The 24,411-nt window shown below is 51.1% G+C and overlaps 2 protein-coding genes, 1 long non-coding RNA gene and 1 pseudogene across 5 annotated transcripts in view; 2 read left to right on the plus strand and 2 right to left on the minus strand.

Annotated features, from left to right (window-relative positions):
- The window catches only part of LOC109277500 (uncharacterized), a 51,644-nt gene extending 48,544 nt beyond the window's left edge, over window positions 1-3,100 (minus strand). For 2 of the 3 annotated variants that reach the window (XR_008422153.1, XR_002085173.2), the window contains exons 1-2: window positions 2,261-3,100; window positions 691-781 (exon numbers count right to left, since the gene is read on the minus strand). This is a non-coding gene — a long non-coding RNA (uncharacterized LOC109277500). Of the gene's footprint in view, window positions 1-690; window positions 782-1,486; window positions 1,626-2,260 lie in introns of those variants that run through there. The other variant, XR_002085174.2, reaches the window with a different exon arrangement.
- Window positions 1,770-6,413, plus strand: FICD (FIC domain protein adenylyltransferase). The gene is made up of 3 exons (XM_019467226.2): window positions 1,770-1,875; window positions 3,376-3,728; window positions 4,732-6,413. Exons 2-3 carry the CDS (start codon window positions 3,428-3,430, stop codon window positions 5,805-5,807), a joined length of 1,377 nt encoding a protein of 458 aa, XP_019322771.1. The 5' UTR covers window positions 1,770-1,875; window positions 3,376-3,427; the 3' UTR covers window positions 5,808-6,413.
- A 2,601-nt stretch (window positions 6,414-9,014) lies between these two features.
- The window catches only part of SART3 (spliceosome associated factor 3, U4/U6 recycling protein), a 36,437-nt gene continuing 21,040 nt past the window's right edge, over window positions 9,015-24,411 (minus strand). The window contains 13 exon segments of the mRNA XM_019467225.2: window positions 9,015-9,983; window positions 10,726-10,916; window positions 11,815-11,967; window positions 12,728-13,182; window positions 15,409-15,577; window positions 16,172-16,248; window positions 17,192-17,304; window positions 20,888-20,997; window positions 22,397-22,455; window positions 22,580-22,613; window positions 22,615-22,658; window positions 23,326-23,433; window positions 23,919-24,057. Of these exon segments, the coding sequence (XP_019322770.2) occupies window positions 9,806-9,983; window positions 10,726-10,916; window positions 11,815-11,967; window positions 12,728-13,182; window positions 15,409-15,577; window positions 16,172-16,248; window positions 17,192-17,304; window positions 20,888-20,997; window positions 22,397-22,455; window positions 22,580-22,613; window positions 22,615-22,658; window positions 23,326-23,433; window positions 23,919-24,057 (1,830 nt within the window). The 3' untranslated portion in view covers window positions 9,015-9,805.
- Window positions 10,093-10,226, plus strand: LOC128777167 (small nucleolar RNA U3; annotated as a pseudogene).

Here is a 24,411-nt window from a genome sequence, read left to right on the forward strand (position 1 = left end):
AGTCGGTTGAGCAACTGACTCTTGATCTCAGCTCAGGTCATGATCTCACCGTCGTGGGATCGAGCCCCGTGTCAGGCTCCGCACTGAGTGTGGAGCCTGCTTGGGATTCTTGTCTCCCTCTCTATGCCCCTCCCCTGCTCACATTCTCTCAAAATAAATACATTTTAAAAAGAAAAAAAAAAAAAGATAGAAACAAGAAGCCCCAGAAATAACCACCGTCTTGATTTTTTTTGTTTCTTAAAAACACCATGGTTTGTCCTGTTTTAGATATCTCTTATTTGAGTCAACAAAATCTCCTGAGCATTTGCTATGTGCCGTTCTCCATGCCAAGGGCCGGGAGCTGGGGGAATAGGGGAAGAGTTACCAGATATAAGCGGAAGTGCAGCCAGCGAGGGCCAAAGCTGTTTGGTCCCTCACCTTGCAATGCCCTGCACCCCCCCCCCACCCCCCACCCCCACGCCCCCATGGTATCTTTCATGACAGCACACCTCTGGCCTGGGTTGGGACACTTCCTTTGTGCTGTACGTCAGTGGCTTCCCTCAACTGGATCAGGCTGAGACCTAAGAAAGGACATGGAGTCACTCCCCCGTGGTTGGAGCAGCCTACAGCTCCGACAGTTTCTTCTGTGAATAACAAAAACAGCAAGGACTTGTGTCTTGTCTAGGAATAACTGCAACAGCGGATACTCACCAAACGTCAGCTTTGTGCCAGACATGTAGGATCTCACTTCGCCCTCACATAAAACTCTATGAAGTACTGTCATCACACTGTCCCCATTTTACTGAAAAGCAAACGGAACCGGTGAGATAGACCAAGTCACTTGCTGAATGTAACTGTTTGCAAGACGGCAGAGCTGGGACTGGAACCCCGGGCTGTGTGGCTTCCAGTGGAAACGCCCACAACCACTGCCTGATAGTGGCTCCCAAGGGGAATGTGTGTCATGGAAAAGGTCAGATCTTGAAGAGTCTGGCCTGCAAATCCTGAACTTGGGGCCAAAGGCGAGGCAGTTTGTCTCCATTTTACAAATGGAAAAACTGAAGCTCGGAATAACTTGCCGAAGGTCTCACAGAGCGGAGGTGACAAAGTCTGAACTTCAGCCGGGGTCCCTCTGGCTCCAGTCTATAGGCTAACATCTTAATGCTTAGCATTTCTGGGCACGTCCTGGGTGTTTAATTTCAATATTTGTGAACTAAGACGGAAGTTTCAGCTCTCTGCTTCAAGGAAAAATCTCTATCTCCCTGGAAGCTAAATAAACCAGCCAGCTCCTTCTCGAGCGGATGCCAAGTTAAAAACTCAGGGAGGAAAAGGAAAAGAGGTCAGAAACGACGGCAACCCTGGTACAGCGTCGTGGCTAAGAACAAGGGGCTGTGACGGCAGACTAACAAGGTGGAGAGCACCCTCATTTCACACCTAAGGAAAAGGAGGCCCAGGAGAAGGGCCCCAGGACGTGGAGAGGGACACAGCACTCCGGGGCTGGCGGAATTACCAGTTTCCGACCGCGGCATCTATCATACCCGCAGATCTCCGCGCCGGCGCGGGTTTTCCACGCGCTACTCCCGCCTCTCGCCCGGGCACCGCCCCGCCTGTTGCTTATTGGCCGCTGCGGGCACGAGACCAACACAGGAGCCGGCCAATGGGAGTGGCCCACGGCGCATCTTTCCCGGGGAAGCAGGAGCTGACGCGAAAACCCGGAAGTACGAGGGGCGGACAGGTTGGGGAGGCCAATCCGCCACGACGAGGATGGCGAACCACCCAATGGCGAGGCGAGGCGCCGGGGGCGGGGCCAGGAGCCGGCGGCGGAGCAGGGCCTGGGAGCCGGCGGCTGCGGGGCCTCCGAGCGTCTGAAGTCGGCTGCAGGGTCGGAAGCCGCGCGCGGTAGGAGGGGGAGAGCCCAAGGGGCTCGGAAAGAGCCAGCTGGGCAGGGGGCGGCGGGGGAGTGAGTCCTGGGCGGGGTTCAGAGGGACTGTAGCCCAGCCCCTCTGGGCGTCAGTTTCCCCCTTCCTAGGGTAGTGAGGGGTGAGATTCGCATCTCCTGCCTCCCCTGCGCAGACCCGCGTCCCTGGCGAACTCCAGCCCTTGCCGTGTATCCCGTCCCTCCGGGAGCCGCACAAAGCACCTGGATGAAGCAGTGACTCACACCCTCCTCTAAACCCCTACAGCACGCCAAGCGTACCCCCGTTAGGGCGCAGACCAAGCCATTTCAGATGTTATCAACGAGCCAGCTTCCCCATTAGACTCTAAGCCCTGAGCGATCACAAACCTCATCAGTCATTTCTGGGTCTTGGAGGCCCAGCACCAGAAGCAGGCCGGAATAGGGGTACACGGGCCCTGGTTGAGAATAAGGTAGAGGTTAAGACCTGGGCACTCTTCCTAGATGCACTGAGGATTCATTCTTCAAGCTTCTGTTTACTCCCATGGCCTTCTAGAAACTGACTTGCTGATTTAGTTTCCTTTGTAAAATGGAGCTAAGGGTAGCTTGCCTTCATAAGGTGTTAAGGAGTAAGTGAGATAATGCACGGCTACCCCGCAGCCCAGTGCTCAGTACACCATAGTTGCCCAATAAATGCTTATTGTCAGCATAATGGTGCTTGCATACCTGACCCCTCCACCTCCACTGCCAGCCCCAAGCACATGCCCACTGTCCCGATGGAGGGTGAGGAGTGGGTCACCCACTCTGGCTCACGGCTGGAGGTTTTGAGATGCTTGGACTGCCCAAGCTCTAGGTGAGATCGTTGCTGGGCAGGCCAGGAAAGGAAGGCCAGAGAGGGGAGAGCAGCACTGTGGCTAATACCAGGGTGAGGGCATGAAGAGGCAGTAAATCAGGCCACAAAAATAGTTGTGTGGATCAGACACTAGTCCCCAGAACTGCCTTGGCCAATCTTGATGTGTGGCCACAGAGATTTGTGGTCAAGGGAGGTTGGGGGAGAGTTCCTGAATTCAAGTCCCAAGGCTGTCACTTACTCACTGGGTGACTTGGGGCAAGGGGCTTCATCTCTGAGCCTGTTTCCTCATCTGGAGAAGTGGGAGGACGATAGATAGCATCTGCTCCTGTTGGAGACTGGTAGAGAGAGTATGCATGAGGTCCTTGGTACTTAGCATGGGGCCTTGGTACACATGGTACTTAGCATGGAGCCTGGCTCAATAAATGTTGAGTGTGGTAGCATTACTGCTCAGAGTCCCAACGGCCTGGAAGTGGCACCAGTCTTTCGGGCTGGCCCCTCCCCGTTTATAAGCACTTCCTGCCTTGCCTCAATCCCCCTAGTCATAGTGAAATAAGAGGTGTGGGAGCCTGCAAGCCCCAGCTGAAGTCAGCAACATATCTTGCGTGTGTCCCCTTCCCCCACTTCATCTCCTACAACTCTTGGTCGCCTGCAGATCCTGCTCTGAGGCAACGGAGTATGTCCAGGGGGCCTGCCCCTCCGTCCAGATGACACTCATGCCGATGGCTTCAGTGATGGCAGTGACCGAACCGAAGTGGGTCTCCGTCTGGGGCCGCTTCCTGTGGGTGATGCTGCTGAGCATGGTGTTGGGGTCCCTGCTGGCGCTGCTGCTGCCCCTGGGGCCCATCGAAGAGCAGTGTCTGACCGTGCTCAAAGGCTTCTACCTGCTCAGGAGCAAGCTGGACAGGGTGCAGCATGCCGTCACCAAGTGTACCAGCCCGTCTACGGAGCTCAGTGTCACCTCCAGCGATGCGGCACTGCTGGCGGTCAGGACCAAGGCCTCTCCAGGTAAGACAGACTGGCCAGCTCTCCTCAACACTTGTTAATTTCATAGACATTTACAGTGCATACTGGGTCGTGTGTGCAGGACACAGGGCCACTATGGGGAACAAGTCTACCCTGAGCTCCCGGCTCAGACAAGCTGACAAATGACTGCCGCACGGCATCACCAGCCTGGTGATGGGGAAGGAGGGGAGCACACCAGGAAGGCTCCCTGGAGGGGAGGCCTGAGCTGAGACCCCAGTGTAAATAGGAAAATGACCGAAAGGAAAAGGCATGAGGGGAAAGTGCACCAGGCAGAGACCCGGAGGGTGAGAGGGCTTGGGCATCCAAGGAAAAGAAGCCAAGTATGTGTTAATGACCCTCAGCAGTGGGTGGAGGGCTGGTGAGGGAGGGCTAGAGCTAGAGAAGTTTCTACCCCCGCGCTGTCCTCTGTGGTGCAGTTAGGAGGCTGAGCATCCCTGGTCTCTACCCGCTGGATGCCAGTAGCACCCTCACGCCCTTAACTGTGACACCCCACCATGTCTCAGACGCTGCTGGATGTCCTCTAAAGGACAAAATCACCCCTGCTTGAGAATCACTGGGTTAAAAGATGTAAAGAACAGATCAGGGGTGGGGAAGCCCCCAGGGCCTGGCACCGGGGCGTGGGGGAGGGGGGGTGGGAATGCTGTTCACAGCCTAGGCCTGAAGGGACAGGAGCAGGGATCAGCATCATCAGGACTGATCCAGGACAGCAGGGAGCGGAGAAGATCATACAGGAGGGCCACCTGACAGGAGTTGTGGCCACAGCCACTCACTTCGGCCCTCAGAAAGCTGGGGCTGGGGAGTCCGGGTGATACCTCCCAGGGTGGAGGCTGTGGCTCTGGGGACACACACACACCAGGTGTGGGGCACAAACGCATCCACACACACAGAGAGTGCTGGGACGAGCCCCCTGAAGCACCGGCACAGGGGACAGCGCCCCTGAACATCCCGCGCCCTCCCTACCCATGCTTCTTTGGCTCTCTTCTAGCTGGGAAGTTGGAAGCCAAAGCAGCTCTGAACCAAGCCCTGGAAATGAAACGCCAAGGCAAGCGAGAGAAAGCCCACAAGCTCTTCTTGCACGCCCTCCAAATGGACCCAGACTTCGCAGATGCGCTCAATGAGTTCGGCATCTTTTCCGAAGAGGACAAGGACATCGTCCAGGCCGATTACTTGTACGCCAGAGCGTTGACCATCTCGCCCTACCACGAGAAAGCACTGGTCAACCGGGACCGGACACTGCCGCTGGTGGAGGAGATCGACCAGAGGTATTTCAGCATCATCGACAGCAAAGTGAAGAAGGTCATGTCCATCCCCAAGGGCAACTCCGCGCTGCGCAGGGTCATGGAGGAAACCTACTACCATCACATCTACCACACGGTCGCGATCGAGGGCAACACCCTCACCCTCTCGGAAATCAGGCACATCCTCGAGACCCGCTATGCCGTGCCAGGGAAAAGCCTGGAGGAGCAGAACGAGGTCATCGGCATGCACGCAGCGATGACGTACATCAACACAACGCTGGTTTCCCGCATCGGCTCTGTGGCCATCAGCGACGTGCTGGAGATCCATAGGCGGGTGCTGGGTTATGTGGATCCAGTGGAAGCTGGCAGGTTTCGGACGACACAGGTCCTGGTGGGACATCACATCCCCCCCCATCCTCAAGACGTGGAAAAGCAGATGGAGGAGTTCATCCAGTGGCTCAACTCCGAGGACGCCATGAACCTGCACCCGGTGGAGTTTGCGGCCCTGGCCCATTATAAACTGGTTTACATCCACCCTTTCATCGACGGCAACGGAAGGACCTCGCGCCTGCTCATGAACCTCATCCTGATGCAGGCGGGCTACCCCCCCATCACCATCCGCAAGGAGCAGAGGTCCGAGTACTACCACGTACTGGAAGTCGCCAACGAAGGCGACGTGAGGCCGTTCATCCGCTTCATCGCCAAGTGTACGGAGACCACCCTGGACACCCTGCTCTTTGCCACAACCGAGTACCCGGTGGCCCTGCCAGAGGCCACGCCCAACCATTCCGGGTTTAAGGAGACTCTGCCCGTGAGGCCCTAACCCCGGAGAGCCTCCCTTGGTGCCAAGGGATGACCCAGTGGGAAGCAACACTTAGCGTTTCTAGAAACCTAGCCGTCTCCCAAAGCAAAAGGAGACCGATTAGGAACTTAAGCGTTCTTTACCTCCAAATGTTTTCGTTAAAAAAGCGACAAAACTAAATTATTAAGCCCTGTCTTTAAGGTAACTTATAACTCAGCCCAAGTTATTTATTTTCTTCTTTTGAGCTAGTAAATGTTGTGTGGCGTCCGCTGTCCGTGGTGGTGGCCCCAGTAGGCGCTGGGGGCGCACCGGTGCGCTTTGTGTGACCAGAACACGGGTTCTGGAGCAGAATTTGCACTCGGGTCGGGAGAGGCCGGGAGTGTGGAACGAGGTCTAGGGCCCCAGGAGTAACTCCTCCAAGTGTTTCTGTGAAACTGGCTGAGAGGTGCTGGGACTTCACCTGGGAGGTCAGCACTCTTGGTGCCAACCCGGTCCCGGTTCTGAGAAATAATGGAAAGCTTTCTTTCTGAGAGAGTTTTGCTCCCCTACAAAGAGATGAGCGTTGTGACTAATTCTCACTAGTAGGGCAGACTTTTGAGATACAAAATAAAAAATGTTGACAACGTCTCTGTGAGATACCTTGCTTATTTCAAGGAAGTCTTTGAGTCCTAGGTGGCTTGCGAACACGAGTCGCAGAGGCTGGTTTTTTTTCCCTGTCAAGACTCTTTTTCTAATTAAGAATAGCCGAGCGGCCAGCTTGGTCTTCTGTGTCTGAATGTTTCTCACACTTCATTTGCAGCAACTCAGACCAGATGTTTTAGTCTCAAAGTTCTGAGTTCGTCACTCGACTGGGTCATACCGCAAGTCAGGTATGGTGCACGTGGCCAAGTCTGACTCTGAGTGTAACATCTTGTGTAGGTGGACATTCAAGAATACATCTGAGAAAACAGATGCCACGTATGAACACCAAATATGCATTTTTGGTAACGAACTGGAGTGTCTCCCGAACCCAGGGAAAACCCTTGGCCATAGTCCGATGTGTCTCTCTTGTCGTGCAGTTTGATCCACGTACTCACCTGACCCCCACCTCCCGCAGCCAGGGTACAGCAAGGTGTCCAGCATTCCCTCGGGGAAGCAAAAGAGACTGCCTTCCAGTGGCCTTATTTTTCTAGGAACTTGTAAAATGATAAAATGTACCACACGGCCAAGTTTCCGCGTCGTCATTCTACGGAAGAAGGTTCTCTATCGATAATAAATGGCAGAGGCGACAATGTGACCGCTCCTGTGCTCCTCGGAGTCAAAAGGGCCACGGGTCCCCCTCCCAGTGACGGAGCACGGGACATCTCACACCGTAGTGCACTCTGTCGGGGTCCAAATGATGGTGAATACATACAAAGTGTGGTCTCTGGCTTGAGAAGTCACACTCTGACGGTAAGGAGGTCACTATTCTGAAGTAGCAGGTGTCTGTATACCTCTTTAACTGTGTAATTAGCACAGAGTAGCTTTCTGAAGGATTAAGAAAAATGTCTCAAGTGGCCCCGAGTGATATTCAAACCTCTATAAAAAATCTTTTCGTATTTGCACGTTGCCGTAAGGTAGCTCTTCAGCCTAACTCTTCTTGATGTTACAGGCACACCAAGGAAGCCTGACGGCAGCGCTCTGTACTATAGAGAAGCGTGCGCTTTAGTTCTGTTGCGAAGGATGTTATTTTAACAGATGACTGACTCTAGTAAAGTATTTTATGACAGAAAGGCCCGAGACTCGGCTGTCTTATCCAAGAGCTGTTCCCGTTTGTTACGAGGATGAAGGAGGAATTCTTGCAGAACGTGAAGTCCTTTTTAGATTATCGTGGCAGAAAATAGATCCCAGACGGTAATTTCAACGGGAAAATGGGACAGAACCCTTTGGGTTAGCCACCTACCTGTGCCGGCAGGGAGAAGTCACCGATCTGTCACTGACACTCCCAACTGCGTGCCATTTCGTGCTCCTGTTTGCCAACAGTTCTTCGTTTCCTGGGGAAAACACATAGACCCACTCACATGTTCCCGACAGTCCGTTTCTAGAGCCGTCAACACCCTGAGCTCCAGCCTGAAGAGGTTCGACTCTGTGATGGGCCTGTGTTGACAGGCAAGAGCACAAAGTGAGGGCAGAAGGCTGCCCCCATCAAGAAAACAGAACAGTAAGACAGGAAGCCGTGAGAGTAAAGCCACATTAACCTGGATCAGGAAGGGAATATTCGTGGCTCCTCGGCAGCCGTCCCTGAGCATCCCCAGTCCCCTCACCCAGCAAGCAGGCTTCTGCACGAGGGTGAGTGGCCATATTCCAAAGAGCACAGGAGGAACCAGGGTCACAGCACACGTTCTTCTGGCTGCTTCCAGCAGCCACTACTTGAATTTAATTCAGAAGTAACACCTGACAAAAAATGTTTTGTGCCAAAGAGAAAGACAAGGTAGAGGGGAACCTTCAGATTAAAAGCCTTGGGAGGTTTATCAACCGATCCTAACTTACTGGGGTGGGGGGCGGGGGAATACATTTACAGAACAACAGGAAACTGGCAATATGGATAGCTGAGGACACGAAGGCATGACTGCTCATGTTTCTAGGGATGATGACAATACTGTGACCTTTAGGTCTTTATCTCTTTGAGGCAGGTGCTACGCCGTTACTGGGGGAGTTCTGTGATGTCCGTAACAGGGAGGAGGGGGTGGGGGCAGAAATGAAGGCCGATGCGCTAGATGGGAAATGCTGAGGCTCAGTGACAGGCACATAAGGACTTCCTTTTGCTCTTCTGTCTGTGCTTTTGTATAATGCTTACAGTTTTCCGTGAAAGACGTAGTAAAGCCTGATGCACAGAGACTTAAAAAACCAGAGAAGTGGGTTGATTTCCATCACACATGAAAGCATTTCCTGATTTCTTGCCCCAGAGTGTCTTTACAAAGTCTGTTTCCCTATTGGACTGACAATGCTGCTTTTAAAGCAATAAATATTTGATAGAAGCGGAGAGGTAAAAAAAAAAAAAAAAGAAAAAGCTTAAAAGCTGCAGTGCCAACATGCTGCAAAGTAAAGTTTAAAACTGAAGACCCATCACAACGGAAAGGATTTAAATCAAAGGGACAACAGGATTGGACTTACAAAAGTTCTTATTCACACGTGTGTTAGGTAACACCAAGTGCACCCATCTCAAAACACGTCCGGGTTTGAATGAACATCTGAGTACCATTCGGCAAGAAGTTTTAAAGAGAACTTCAGTTTAATAAACAAAGCTAAGTGGGAAGAATTTAAGTTTGCACTTGACATGGCATTTAAACAAAACCAAAGGGCTGAAACGCAATGTTTAGACAAAGGATACAGTTCACTCAACACTAGGCAAAGAAAATGGTCCACGGCAGGTGGCGCACAGAACTCCCGGACAAAACAAATGTCACAAAGACTCGGCTTTTAGGAAACATAAAACAATGGGTGGATGTGTCATTTACAAATACATAATATAAAAACGCGCACAGCCCCCTTGAACAAAAATCCATCAATTTTTTTTTTAGGTGACTTCCCCTATCCCCCCCACCACCCCTTTACTAAAATAGGCCATTCTGGTGAATTACTAGCATCTGCCATTTTGTCTTTTAAAATTAAAAGAGTGACGGGCACGTGTGCTGTGCAAGGTGTAAGAGAAGTGTCTTATAAAAGGGGGCCAGAGCTGGCCGAAAACATTTGGACAGGTGGGTCTCAAAACGGTGTTTGAGTTTCACTTCTGTTTCTCACTCCATAAGACACAAAAATATTTTAGGAAACGACACCCTGGGCCCAACCACGGAGTGATCATTTTCCTCCTATTGCCCTCAATATGAGGGAGCGCTTCAAGCCTCTTTCCTTGGACACCCTCATCCCTTTCTGTCTAACCCAGAGGAAAATGTGCAAGAGGGGTGCTGCCCCGGGCCGCTCCATACCCAGAGTACCGCTGGGTGCCGGGTGGTCTTCCTGGCCAGCATGAAGTAAGGCATTTCCCTTCTCCACAGTCCCATTCACTTTCTCAGAAGCAACTTGGCAAAATCGGCATTGGACATCTTGGGTGCCTCGGTGGCCGCTGAGGTGGTGACCGCTGGCCGCGGGGCGGGGCCGTTCTCAGCCTGAGCGGCCGGGGCGCCCGGGCGCTGCAGGGCACGAGGCAGCAGGGAGAGCTGGGTTCTTCCCTTCCCCCGCCTGGAAGAGCAAACACCGAATGTATCCTTTCCAAGCAACAATTCACGGCCCCTCCTTGATTTGGGAAAAGAAGCCAGGATGGTCTTAAATCACCCAAAGCTAAACGGTGAAGACTGTACTTTCAAGGGTCATTTCTGTAGTCTGTTACGAGACAAATTTCTCTCAATGCACAGAGCACAAAGTTAAGAGGTGAAGAGTAAAAACCAGAAAGGTAGGGATGATCCCCGTTCTCCCTGACTCTGAACTGGCGAAAACCGGTTTAACAATCTGCCCCTTCCACAATTTTGGCAAACCTGTGCAATACAGTCACAAGCAGGGCGGATCAAAATGCTGTCATCCTTCGGACCTCACCAACTAACGTCACAATTTTGCCGTCTCATTCCTACCGGCTGAAAACCTCGCTCTTAGAGGATTATAGCTGGGGCTACAGGTCACCCCGGCAAGCTTCTGAATCCACACGTATGCACCCTACTGCCAAAGGAGGCTTTAAAATAACCGCCGCCTAGAAACCGACTGCCCTCAAATAAATCAAGTGTATAAACTGTGAACACCAGGAAGGGCTCCGCTCCCCGGCTCACGCGCCGTGCGGACCTGCTCCGGGCACCCTGCTCTGCTGAGCCACGGTGAGCGTCCCCAGCACGGCAGGCCCTGGCTCTCTGCCCAAGCCCGCATGACTAGCGGGAAACCAGCTAGCGGTGCCGGCCAGGACGGAGTCTGCGCCGGGTGGCACGCAAGCACTTACGCTCCGTAAATCTGCCGCGGCACCAAGGCACCACCTGGCGCTCTCCTTGCTTCGGGCTTCTCTGGAACCTTCCTCTGAGGGGGATTGCTGATGGCCACTTTGATGACATTCTCTTTGACGGTCATGCCATCCATCTTCAGTACGGCCTGCGACGCCTGAGATTCACTTTCATACTCCACATAAGCCAGGCCCTGAAAGAGGCGGAGCCGGAGCCGTCAGGTCAGGTGCTGCGCAGCCAGACACGACTTCCTCCCTCAGTTCTGGAAGCCGGTACCGGGCAGGCACCCCGTCATCGGGTTCACTCCCCCCACCGCCACCGTCCTTTGTCTACAGATTTATTCGCTGGCCCTACTCTTCCTCTGTTTCTGCCACTGACTGTAACTTCAGATCATCTTTGTGAGGTTGGTACACCTCATGCTTGCTCCAGCAAAAAAAAAAAGAAAAAAAAAAAAGGAAATAAAAAAAAAGAATAACGAAGGAAAGAAAGAAATGGACAGACGGACCAATATAAATCCAGCAAAAACGAATGGATGAGGCGGCTGGACACGGGATGAGCCCTCATGTCTGCACCTCGGCCCCTCCTTGCTTCATAGTCTTCAACTCTCCATCACCCTGGACGGCCGGGGGAACGAGAGGTCATCCAAACACGTGCCTGAACAACTTCTCAGAATGTCGCACAAAAAGGATCTCGCAAGGCGCCCAGGGGGGCTAAGGGGAGGACGTGATGGGGTCTCGGGGAGGGACGGGAAGTGGTGGCTAGAGGCCTAGTGAAGGGGCCAGCCTGGGCAAGAGGGCGCTCGCTCCGGAAGAGGGCACCTCGCCCACACCTCACAGCCAGGGGTCTGCGCTGAGGCTCCTGCTAATTCAGGGCAGGTTCCCCACCACGGCCGATGCCCTATTCTTTTTAGCATAATTAGCTGGAAACGAGCCAATCCGAGTCCAAATGCAAGGAGAACCAAGTGTCCTATCATTCTGTCAACCTGTCGTTTCTCAGCAGAGAAACCCACTCAGAACCTAATAGCCTGAACAGATGGAGAACGAGGCTGGCCCGAGCCTTGGGAGGCTAACGCATCGCACGCAGACACTGACCTTCGGTTTGCCCGCCCGGTTGGTAACCAGCCTGATGTCCTTCACGGTGCCATGAGCCTTACAGATCTCTTCCAGTTCCTCTTTAGTGCAGGAAAAAGGCAGGCCCGAGACAAACAGCTTGTGTTTCTCCAGGGCAGTGCTGTACCTGAACACCTACAGAAAGAAGGGAGGGAAACGAAGTCAAGCACCCACAGCCCCATCCAGCACACCACACCCTAGTGCATACCAGACTCAGCCCGGAGACGGGAGCCAACCCTGGGCGCTACAGATTGGTTTTTTTGTTGTTGTTTTTTTTTAATGTTTGTTATTTTTGAGTGAGAGAGCATGAGCAGAGGAGGGGCAGAGAGCGAGGGAGACACAGAATCTGAGGCAGGCTCCAGGCTCCGAGCTGTCAGCACAGAAACTGATGTGGGGCTCGAACCCATGAACAGCCGCATCGTGACCTGAGACAAAGTCTGACGCTTAACCCACTGAGCCCCCCAGGCGCCCCCGGGTGCTGTGAATTGTTAATGGCACCACTCCAAGCAAGTCACTTTAACTTCCTCCTCCAGAACATGGCAAGAATGGAAGCGGCTGATCTCCTAGTGTGGGCAAGGAGCCGACAAGGCAGTATGTTAAATACCTCACACGGCCCCCCCCCCCCCCCGCCCCCTCTCCACTGCTAAATTCAGCGGCAAGCAGCCATTGTTACGGTTCCTAATGTTCTCATCACGTGTCAACCAGCGCGGGCTCGAAGAAACCGAGCCAGGAGTCAGGCCTGAGCTACCCAGCTCAGAACAGACCCCGGTTAACGCGGCAGTTACCAGACTACAGATACCGCACGTGGACGCTAAATGTTAGCGGCTCCAGGAGAAAAGCGTTCGCTCTGTCCGCAGCAACCCAACACGAAAGGCGTCGTGTTGCACAGACCCACCTTGAAATCGGGATTTTTGCTCTTATCCACACAGGGGGAAACAAACATCGGCCTCCCTTCTACGTTCTTCCGGTCTAACTCCAGCGCCTGCAGGGCGGACTTCTCCTCTTTAAACTCCACGTAGCAATAGCCTCGGAAATCGCCCCGGTTGCTGAAGATGGGCCGGATCTCCGCCACCTCCCCACACGCCTCAAAGAGCGGCCGGAGCTGCACGTCCGGCTCACTCATGCTGTAGGGCAGGTTGCTGACGAAGACGGTGATGCTGTCCTTGCTGCTGTCGTGGGGCACCTTGGGCACGTCCCTCTTCAGGGCGGCCGCCCTCTCCTTCTGCTTTGAGGGGGGGTCCACGTCCACGGGCACACTTTTCCCCAGGAGTCCCGCTTCCGGCTCTCGGTCCTGTGCTTCTCCAGCTGAGGGAGTGCTGTCCTCAACCTTTCTGCGTTTGGAAGGCTGCTCTACAGGTTGAAGGAAGCAAAGTAGCAACGATTAAGATTTCTTCTCTTCAGCGAGCTGTTCCCCCTAAGTGCTCTTACGGGGAAAGTTCTCCTCCCACCACAAACGGCTGGTCTGTGGCAGCTGCCCAGGACACACTCTCTGGACCTGGGCCATACCATGCCCTCTGTCAAGTCTTGCTTCACCCATTCAACTTGTCCCCCCACTCTCTGGGCCTCAGTTACATTCAGGTAAGTGGACTAAATCAGGTGATCACTTAAGTCCCCATCACCCACTCTTTTTTCTTCCTAATTTTTTTTATTTTTGAGAGAGTGTGTGTATCAGTGGGGGAGGGGCAGAGAGAGAGAGGGAGACAGAATCCGAAGCAGGCTCCAGGCCCTGAGCTGTCAGCACAGAGCCCGTCGCGGGGCTCGAACTCACACACCACGAGATCATGACCTGAGCTGAAGGCGATGCTTAACCGACTGAGCCACCCAGGCGTCCCCCATCGTCCACTCTTAATTATACAGTTGGTCCTTGAACAACACGGTTTTGAAGTGCGCAGGTGCACTTGCACGTGGACTTTTCTGATAAATACCATCCAGCATGGCAATGTACTTTCTCTTCTGGTTTTTGCAATTACGTTTTTTCTGTAGCCTCATTATAAGCATACAGTATAGAACATACGTGACGCACAAAATATGTGTTAGTCAACTGCTGACATCATCCCGGGAAGGCTCCCAGTCAACGGTAGGCTAGCAGTAGTTAAGTCTGGGGGGAATCAAAAGTTACACGCGGATTTCTGACTGTGTGGGAGGTCGGCACCCCTAACCCTCAAAGTTCAAGAGTCACCTGCATCAAAGGGCAGGGGATCTCCAACTTCAGGTGGCAAATGCTCTAGTACCCCTTTTGCTGGGGCAGCAACGGAGGGATGGGGCCGGGAGACTTGAATTTAAACAAGCCCCTTGGGTGACTCTGCAGTACGGGCTCCACATCTACACAGCACTGCAGTCCCTGAACTGTTCACTGCTGTCTCGTGTCCTTCAGCAGAGTTTAACAACATTCCACTCCAACCCATCTGCCCCACTGCCTCCAGAGGAACGGTCCTGGAAGCCAATTGGCACTGGCCCCACTTCCAGACCTTTCCATCAACTCCCCACTGCCTTCCTAATGAAGTCTAACCATTGCACGCTGCATTCAAGAGCGGCCCTGAGTGGGCAGGCCGGCCAGCTCCTCCGGCCTCGCCTCCCCCAGCCTCCCCTATGCCAGCACACCGCCCCCAGCACGCATCGGGGCTCAAACCCAGCTACCTGCCACTCAGAGAAAATGCCAGGCTCGTCTGTGCCTCGTGCCTCGCTGTCAGTGGCACTGTTTGCTTTACCTTTCCCTTCCTTTGCACTTGACAGCGACCCCTCCCGCCTCCAGATGCCGAGATGCGTGAAGTCTTTCCTGCAGACAGCTGACCCGCCAGTGGCCCTTTGGCCTCCGCCATTGATCCACACCGTGCTCTCCCACGATCCTGACTACCCACCACTGCAGTCACGTCACATCTGCCTTTCCTGCTAAACCTGGAGCCCTAGGACTGTGAGCTACCCATACATGGTCATTCTGAAGGCCCCAAAAAGGTGCATAAGCAAAAGGTCGTTCAATTGGATGATGGCTCCGTTACTATTTCCCTCTGGTTGACACCATTGTACTAGGAAAACGTATGGCGTCCCTTAATGTCTAGAGACAATGCTTTTACCTTGACTGACGCTGCTGAAATAAACCTGACCCACACCTGCCCAGCCCTGGAATGGCAGGGGCAAGAGAAACACTGGCTGAAGACTCTACCAAGTCAGAACCATTTGGCAGGCCGAACAAGGCAGGTGCCCGCGCAGGCTGGGGCTGCAGTGCGGGATGCTGGAGCCTGAGAGGATGAGGGGCAGGGGCAGCTGGGGTGTGGGAGCCCGAGTGGGTGAGGGGGGTTCCACACAGCAGGCAGGCGGAGGGGGGACGATGGTACAGTGGAGGGAGTGGAGGCCGGGAAGACAGGCCGAGGTGGCTGCAGGGCAGGGAATGGCACACGGCGTGGAGCCCGAGCAGGGGGAAGTCACGCACGTGGACGGTGGAGAGGGACAGGAAGGGTGATGGGGCACCATGCGAGCAACTTATTCTCACGTGGCTTAAGACAAAAGTTCTCTGGATGTTTTTCATAACTTCACTGGAACTTGGAGATGCTCCCAAGTAGCATTTCCAGAAAGCTTTACCTTCTTCATCATCGCCCCACTCTTTCTCATCATCCTCTTCTGCTTTGCGCTTGTCTGCGCCTCTGGTCTTTTTCTTCTTTTTTAACGCTTTCTTCTCAGCCCGGGCCCTCTTCCGCTGTTCTGCCTTTTCTTCTTCTTGCTGGGCGAGCGCCGCTTCCTTCTCCGCAACCTGGGAAGTTGGGAACACGGACGCATCACTAAAATGCAGCGACTGCGGGAACTCTACGGACCCGTGGGGGAGTGGCGAGGAAAGGGGACTTGGGAGTGGAAATTCACTACCCCAGGGAGAGGAGAGGTCGCCAGGAGGAGGAGGAGGGTGTCCTCACAACTTTCCCGGCCAGGGCTTATCCAGGATTCTTAGGGTTCTGTGTCTCAAGTCTACAGGATGCTCTGCAGTGTCCCCAGGAATTACTCACCAAAAGGAAGAAACACATCGTAAAACCGGGGCTCTCATTAACTGGGACGGGTTCAAGTTCCAATCACCGGGCTACGTGGGGCTCCATTCTATCTCTTTCAACTATAGCCCAATAACTTTTAGGTCCCAAATCCCCCCCACTACATACTTATTGCTGGGGCTCAAATTTTGAGCCAATCCAAGAAAATGATACAAGATAGGCTTCAATGCGGATTCAAGTGTTTCACTAATTAATATTCTCTGAGCAAACGATACTTAAGACCTCAAAGGTTTTGACAAGAAATATCCATACGAAACACAGTCGAAACAGCTAGCAGAGGTTCTAGGACTTTAAATAAGCATCATCACCTTAATTCTCTGCTCATTAACACGAGCTAATCGAGTTTCGGTTTTCTGAACAGCTATATCCCAATCTTCTAGAGTACCTTGACAGAAAGAGAAGCAAACTTTAACTTTTTTGCATTTGCAAGGATGCAACAGTATAAAATTTTCTTAATTTCCCCGCACCTCTACCAGAGATCTCTCCCATCAGACAATAAAAACCGGAGAGTCGGCTCCCCATTTTAGGACTTCCTTATGGCAGGCTTGAGCCTTTCAGAATGTGAATAGTCCTCCCAGATATGTCTAAAACATCCCTTTTCTTTTAGAAGAGACTTGAAAACCAGAATACGATCTATTATGGGCTCTCCATGGCAAAGATTAAGAAGACATTCTAATGTAACGGGTACAAGGCATTTACACGAAGATGAAGGATTTTAAGAGCTGCTCAAATGATAAATGTTAGGGTGTTTTTTATTTGCTTTTGTTGCTTCCGTGTTTTGTTTCCAGTTCCGAGGGGTTCGTACCCCAAATCTAGATCAACACCCATAGATAAATGCAATTTCCTACTGAGAACTTAATACCGAGGCTCTCAGCTAGGACAAGGGACGCACACCCCACCGAGGGCCACGTTCAGCCCTTTGCCCCTCAACAGGCCTTTCGTGTGCGTGACATTGTGCTAGAGCAGGGACTCTGAACTGCGAGCTGACTCCCCAGGGAACAAGTCTGGAGATGTCTCTGTCATGACCGGGGGTGACGGAGGAGTGCTGCCGGGTACCTAGTGAGCAGACAGGGCTGCTTTGCCCACCACAAAGAATGAAGAGAACCCTGTGCCAGGACGCATCACAGAGAGCCCTCCTTGTACCCAGAGACTCTCAGAAGAGGGGCGAGAGGATGTGGACTCACTGGCGAGTGCCATCAACGCTCTAATCACTGAGTGCCATGTGAGCGGCTGTACCCGTACACAGTCTGTCCTCAGACTATAGTCTTGAGACCAACCGGCAAATGGGACAGACTCCAAGCCAGAAGCCGAGAGCGGAGGGGCCCCACCTTCTGTCCTCTCCATGGTGAGCAACACTTCACAGACGTGCTCGGGGTAGTCACTGGTGCACTGGACGGCCCGGTGCAGAGCCTTCCTACAGTGCTGGGTGTCACCGTGTGCCCTAGGACAGAAAACAAACCGTGGCTGCCACCAGGACACAAAGCAGCAGGCACAGAGAAGGAGAGGCCGTGTTCTCACAGGCAGCGACACAAGATCAGAAGCTCTGCAGCAACTCTAGCTTCTGAGGAGGCTCTAGCTTCCAGAACTGCCCACAGCTCTTTGCACCACTCTGCTTCTAATACTTTCTCCTTTCTCCTCCAGTCAAAAGCTAAGGCTTTCTTCTAAGCCACTCTTGCCTTTAGCAACCAGATGCTGCTGGAAAATGCACCTGGGGCAGTAGTCTGCGACCAGGTGACCCGCCTTTACAGCACTGGCATATGCAACACAGGTGGGAGATCTAAGAATGCCATATAACTTGATCAAGTCCTTAGAGAAACTCTAGAATGCTGTCCTACCCAAGGGAAGAATCACTGATCCAGCAGACTGCCAGATTTCATGCCCAGAGTCCCATCTTTTGGTAACTGCTGTTACTAAGAGAATACAGTTTATTGTGATTAGCAGTGGAAAGATTGCTCATCCCAATAAACAATATTCTCTTAGTAACAGCAGCTATGAAACACTACGTTCCCATTTCTATTTTTTAAAAACTTACAAACATATGTAAATATTATAAATACGTATTAGGACGCTAAAAAATAAAAAATTAGAGCGGCGGTTCTCCGAGTACGATCCACGTCACCCCAGAGGGTCTCCGAGACCCTTTCAGGGAGGGGATCTGCAAAGTCAAAACTACTTTCGTTGTTACTGAACACGAACTGACTTTTTCACTGTGCTGACATCTGCACTGACGGTGCAAAAGCTACGGTGGCCCTTAGCACAAATCAAGGCAGCACAGTTTTCACATCCTGTGGGACAAAAGGAGACGTGCACACATAAGGTGCTTTTTCTGCACACCCGAGTACGACGGTTGTCCCAAAGAAGAGATCCTTTTGTTTAGGGGGCAAGCTGAACTAGTTTGTTTTCTCAGGAAACAACATTTTTACTTGAGAAAAGAGCTGAGCGACAAAACCTATGGTTATGGAGACCTGAGAATCCGGCAGACTTTTCTGAAAATTAATGAAGTGGGTTCGTCACTTCAAGGAAAACCACGAACTGTATCTGTTGCCATGTTAACAGCGCAACTTTCGAGTGAAAATCCCGATTTAGGAAAATCCGTGTCTGCCACTTTGAGGCTGACAGGTTCCACCTGAACAGACTTTTCCTTTTAAAATACCGTATTACGAAATGTGTCGATACTGTGTAGAGCTGCGTGACTCAGTGATTGAGTATTTTCCACATGAACAATGCAGGTCACAGAACCATGCATATTTGGTAAAAGGTCCATTCAAAGTACGAAACAGACCAATGGATATTAGCGTAAGAGTCTCAGAAATCCCATGATACGGTTTCAGGTGCCGCATCGCAACTATTAAGAAACTGCTTGCTGGGGCGCCTGGGTGGCTCGGTCGGCTAAGCGTCTCACTTCGGCTCAGGTCATGATCTCAAAACTCATGAGTCTGAGCCCCGCATCAGGCTCTCTGCTGTTAGCGTGGAGCCCGCTTCAGTTCCTGTCTCCCTCTCTCTCTGCCCCTTCCCCAGCTCGTGCTTTTTCTCTGTCTCAAAAATAAATAAAAACATCTAAATAAACTTTTTAAAGAAACTACTTCTTGCCGAATCTTGCTCTAGTATGAAAGAATATCCATACTTATCTGAAAAGCTTACTAAAATACTTCTCTCTTCTAGCCTCCTATCTGCGTGAAGCCAGATTTTCTTCATATTCTTCAATGCAAATTCACAATACAGCAAATGCAAAATCCAGCAATCTTCTAACCCAAACTAATGATACTCGCAAAAATACAAAACCATGCCACTTTTCTAAGTTATTTCGGGGTTTGGAAAATAATCATTCATAAATAATATATTCTTTATGTTAAACATAATGAATTTATTATCGTGACAATAAAATTATGTTTCAATCTTTCACTTTCTAATACAGTGATATTGATACTTAGGAAGATGTATCAATGTTTCTAATGTGGTCCATTAAATACACAGAACTCACATAAACAAAAGCTGTTCCGGGTTCTTAAACTTTAAGAGTGTAAGGGATCCTGACCAAAAAATCTGAGAACTGCTGGTCTAGAGGAATATTCAACAAGCTTTTTTTTTTTTTTTTTTTAAATGGTTAGTTATTTTCAGACAGCACATGTGTGCATAGGGGAGAGCCGGGGGGGGGGGGGGGGGGGGAGGGGGAGGGGGAGAGAGAATATCCCAAGCAGGCTCCATGCGGTCAGTGCAGAGCCTGATACGGGGCCCAATCCCACAAACCGTGAGGACTTGAACTAAAATCAAGAGTCAGATGCTTAACCCACTGAGCCACCCAGGCGCTGCTCATAAGCTTTAATAGTAGTCATATCTCTGGGGATGAGATGGGAAGAAACTTTCACTTTCTACCACACAGTTTTGTAACTGTCTATTTTGAGTACATGTTGTTTTTTAAATTGGGGTAAAATCCAAAATACTCAAAAAGAATATATAGACAAATATATTTATTGACACACAATGTTCAAGACACAATGAAATAGAAAAGCTGGTCATATTTTTTACATCTTCCCCCCCGTGATAAATATCATTGGTCACATCTTATTTATTTAAAATAGCTTCAGAGATTTATAATGTACGCTATCATTCCATTTTCTTTAAAACAACAACAAAAAAATTACAGAGCACCTGGGTGGCTCAGTCACTTAAGCATTCAACTCTTGATTTAGGCTCAGGCCATGATCTCACAGTCATGGGATCGAGCCCCACATGGGGCTCTGAACTGGGCGTGGAACCTGCTTAAGATTCTCCCTCTCCCTGTGCCCCTCCCTAACTCGTGCATGCGCTTCCTCAAAAGAATAAAATAAAAATAATTTTTTTATAATGTTTATTTATTTTTGAGAAAGAGAGAGAAAGAGACAGACTGTGAGCAGGGGAGGGGCCGAGAGAGAGGGAGACACAGAATCCGAAGCAGGCGCCAGGCTCTGAGCCGTCAGCACACGGAGCTCAAACCCACAAACCGTGAGATCATGACCTAAGCCAAAGTCCGGCGCTTAACCGACTGAGCCACCCAGGTGCCCCTAAAATAAAAATAATTTTTAAAAAATTTCAATCTAAAAAAATCTCAAGGAACATACCCAAACTATTAGCTAACAGGGGTTATGTCCTCTGGGTCTGTCGCTACAGAAAATTTGGGGGTTTTTTTCTCTTCGTTTTTTTAGTATTTTCTACTCTTACATCCAAAGCAAATATAAAAAATAGTTCCCCCCAAAAGTCACAGAAAACATTTATCTCCAAAAATCAAAACAAACCAAAATAACAAACAGAAAGAAACGCACGGCTGTAAGACAAGCCCAAGCATAAAACAGGAGGTTCGGTTCCCTAGCCTCGCCCATTATACACACAGCCACCAACAAAAGAGAGGCTAATCGGGGAGTGGGGGGGGGGGGGGGGCGGGGGACCGGCCTGCGGTAAGGAGCAGGCCCAAGCTGGCAGGAGTCAGCCGGGAGGGAAGACGGGTTACCCCTGACAAGCACCACCAAAAGCACCCCCAGATCAGTTACCTTTCCAGGTTGTAATATTCAAGCCACATGTTGGCATACTTGGCGTTCCCTTTGGTCATGATGCTGTCCCAGAGTTCCCGAGCTTTCTGCATGTTATTGCACAGTCGAGCCTGAAACGCATTAATGGGCTCCGTTAGGAAAAGATTCAAACCTTACCGACGTTGGCACCCATAGCAAAACACATCTCAAACAGACAGGCTTTAAAAAACCCCCCACTAACTGTGCATGTGACGTAACTCCCTGGACATTCCCAGCCACCTTCCACGGCGACGGGCTCGGCTCAACCACTCCAGCCTCTCCAAGGGGACAAGCCTCTAGCTGCCTGCCTAACCTATTTGACAGCAAAGAGCAGGAGCCCACAGGTACTTACGACAGAACTAGCTAGACAACTGTGTTTTATTTTTATCAAGCTGAACTACGAGTGTTTAATCTGAGGCAATGCGGAGAAAGAAAGACTGCTCTAGGAGGAGGCCCCCTGCTGTGCCACTTGGGCAAGCGAACCTCTCTGTGAACATGACAGACATCCGTTTCTTTGACCTGACCCCTCTCAGAAAATAAAATGTGCTTCGAACTTCACAATCCTGGAAGTGCCTGGGGGGCTCAGTCGGTTGAGCGTCCGACTGCGGCTCAGGTGATGATCTCGTGGTTCGTGGGTTGGAGCCCTGCATCGGGCTCTGTGCTGACAGCTTGGAGCCTGGAGCCCGCTTCAGACTCTGTGTCTCCCTCTCTCTCTCTGCCCCTCCCCCGCTCTCTCCCTCTCTTTCTCTCTCTCTCTCAAAAATAAACATAATAAATATATGTTAAAAAAAAAAAAATTTCGGGGCGCCTGGGTGGCGCAGTCGGTTAAGCGTCCGACTTCAGCCAGGTCACGATCTCGCGGTCCGTGAGTTCGAGCCCCGCGTCAGGCTCTGGGCTGATGGCTCGGAGCCTGGAGCCTGTTTCTGATTCTGTGTCTCCCTCTCTCTCTGCCCCTCCCCCGTTCATGCTCTGTCTCTCTCTGTCCCAAAAATAAATAAAAAAACGTTGAAAAAAAAAAAAATTTTTTTAAAAAAAATTTCACAGTTCTGTGAGCTGATCAAGGGCGGGTTCCGTATCTTCTTGACTCGGGGTCCTTGGTCCAACAAGAACACTCAATTCACTGTGTCCCCTAATTATCCGTCAAACTCCTGTCTCCTACACGAGATGAGAGCCTTAGGAGCACGAGGCAGGTCTACCTCCCCAGCACACAGTGAAACACCTGGCGAACAGTCCACACCCGGTACAGCCTGACGAACAAGGCACTGAGGGACGGAGGCAAGAGGTGCAGGGTGATGGGCGTTCCAATGTCCGCCGCATAGCTTCTTAACTGCGTGCCAGTGTTTTCTCTAAGGTATCAGTGAATGTGCACCGAGCTAGATATGTAACAGAGACCCTTACAGACCCTGGACTCGGACTCAACTTCAGCCACATTAACGACACACACGTCCCTCAAAGCGGGCTGGAACCGACAGGCGTGTCGGAGACGTTTACCTCAATCCTAGCCCAGTTCTGCATGATCATGCAGCTTGGATCTCCGCTCTCATTGAAACCTGTAAGAACAGACTTAGTCAAAATCAGAAATCAATTTAGAGGCCCGGAGCCTCTGACTGAGAAGGCACACCCACCACGAACAGGAGACGAGCGGAAAAGGGAACGGGTCGAAGCCACACTTACGCTCCTCCACCTCCTGCTTCAGATACTCCAAGGCGGCGAGCGAACGCAGACCTCAGCTCTTCCAGCTCTTTACTGGAGTCTGTCAGAAATTGCAAAAGAGGTTTGGCTTCGTGAAACCACATACCGTGTCTTTTTTTATCTTTTAAATCCCACAGTGAAGCTCCTGGGGGCCTGTTGTGCATCTGGCATCAGCACCTGCCCTCATCACATAGCTGGGGAGAAAGGCTACAACAGCACACATCACGGACAGCACAACAAAGGTGAGCACGGGGTGCCGCGTGTGGGACCCCAGCAGAGGGGGTCTCGCCCAGCTGGGAGAAGGGCCGAAGGCCACCTGCATGAGTGCAAGTCAGGGGTTTCTGATGCTTTTTTTTTTTTTTTTTTTTTTGAGGAGAAAAGGGAAGAAGGCAGGGGATCCTACAGAGATTCAAAGATTTCAAAGACATACAGGAGTCCTATCTAAAGAACTATTTAGGATCTACAGAAGGGAGAGAGCAGAGAAATGAGACTAAAGAGGCTGGCAGGAGCCAGAATAAAAGAGAAGGACCTTAACTCTCTTCCTTTACAACTCACAGCAGGACTTGTTAGAAGACTTCAATAGCCAACATTTCTGGGGGCAAACAGTTACCAGTGGCTGGTCTACATCATTTGCCTAATCATGATGTATCCGGGCAACCTGGGACATCTCAGCAAAACGTATGTTGAGAAAAAAGTCAGAACCGCATCTGACACACGAATTGAAATACCTTGTTTGAAATCAACCCTTCTCCTCAGGTAATCAAGGTACGCCTGCCAAATTTCCACATAATCAGTGGCCTGAATGAAGCCGGCACTCAAAGCTTTCTCGAAGGTCGCTGGAATTGAAGAAAAAGCCAGGATTTGTTACCAATTCAAAAAGAAGCTGATATAAGTTCTCAAGACTGTTACAAAAACCTCTACTGACTATCAGATACTGTATGACTTAAAACAATAATGACAGGATACAACAAAGTGAAGTGAGCTAGAGAGACATGTTCAAAAGAAAAGCTACTACAGGATTTGGACCGTGTTCTAAAAGGGGTAAATTCCACACGATGTCCTACACTAAGAGAATTCCAGGCCAAGTCAGATTGGAGAGAAGACCCAACTTCTTGGAAAATCACAAAGAATGTCAGCATTCTTTGGCTCTGAGAAGACAAAAACACAACCAAGTTATCTCCCACTTAGGGCCTTTTTTGTCACTAATACCCAATATCCCAAACTCAACACCCAGGGAAAGGCTGACCTAATGACTCTGTGACAGCTATCTTTCTGGCTTGGAACAGAAAGTTTAAGAGTCTTCCCACAAAAACATTCGCACCGGAAATCACTTGATGGTCAACTCCGTGTCTTTCCATGGCCAAGAGGTAACGGCTCCACAGGGCGACTGTCCAGGGGCAGTTTCTCACGGCACGATTATGTACAGATAAAACCAAATCCTTTACTTTCAGCTGCCGATCCTACGATAAAGAAGTTCACGGTGAGGAGATAAAATGCTACTGTTACAGGCTTCACCATCCACGAGACCCTTCCAGCACGACCAGCTGACAAAAGAAATTTCCTTAGAAATTCTCGTGACTGGTCTCTTCGACAAAAAAATCGCAAAGGGGAATTGAGGAGAGGGGAGACCAGACATGAAAACAGCTTTAAGGGATATCAGCCTATCCGCGTGGATGGACCCAGTTTGCACCCTGACTCAAATCTTTCGTACGCACATACCGACGTACTCGCCAGTGAGATGTGACTTCTGGATCTGCTTCACGTGGAAGGGGGAAGAAGGTAAGCACACAGATGGAACTAGACTAGTGCCGTGA

This window comes from Panthera pardus, unplaced genomic scaffold (genome assembly GCF_024362965.1).
Source record: "Panthera pardus isolate Hobbes unplaced genomic scaffold, ASM2436296v1 HiC_scaffold_15, whole genome shotgun sequence".
NCBI classification, from domain to species: Eukaryota; Metazoa; Chordata; class Mammalia; order Carnivora; family Felidae; genus Panthera; species Panthera pardus.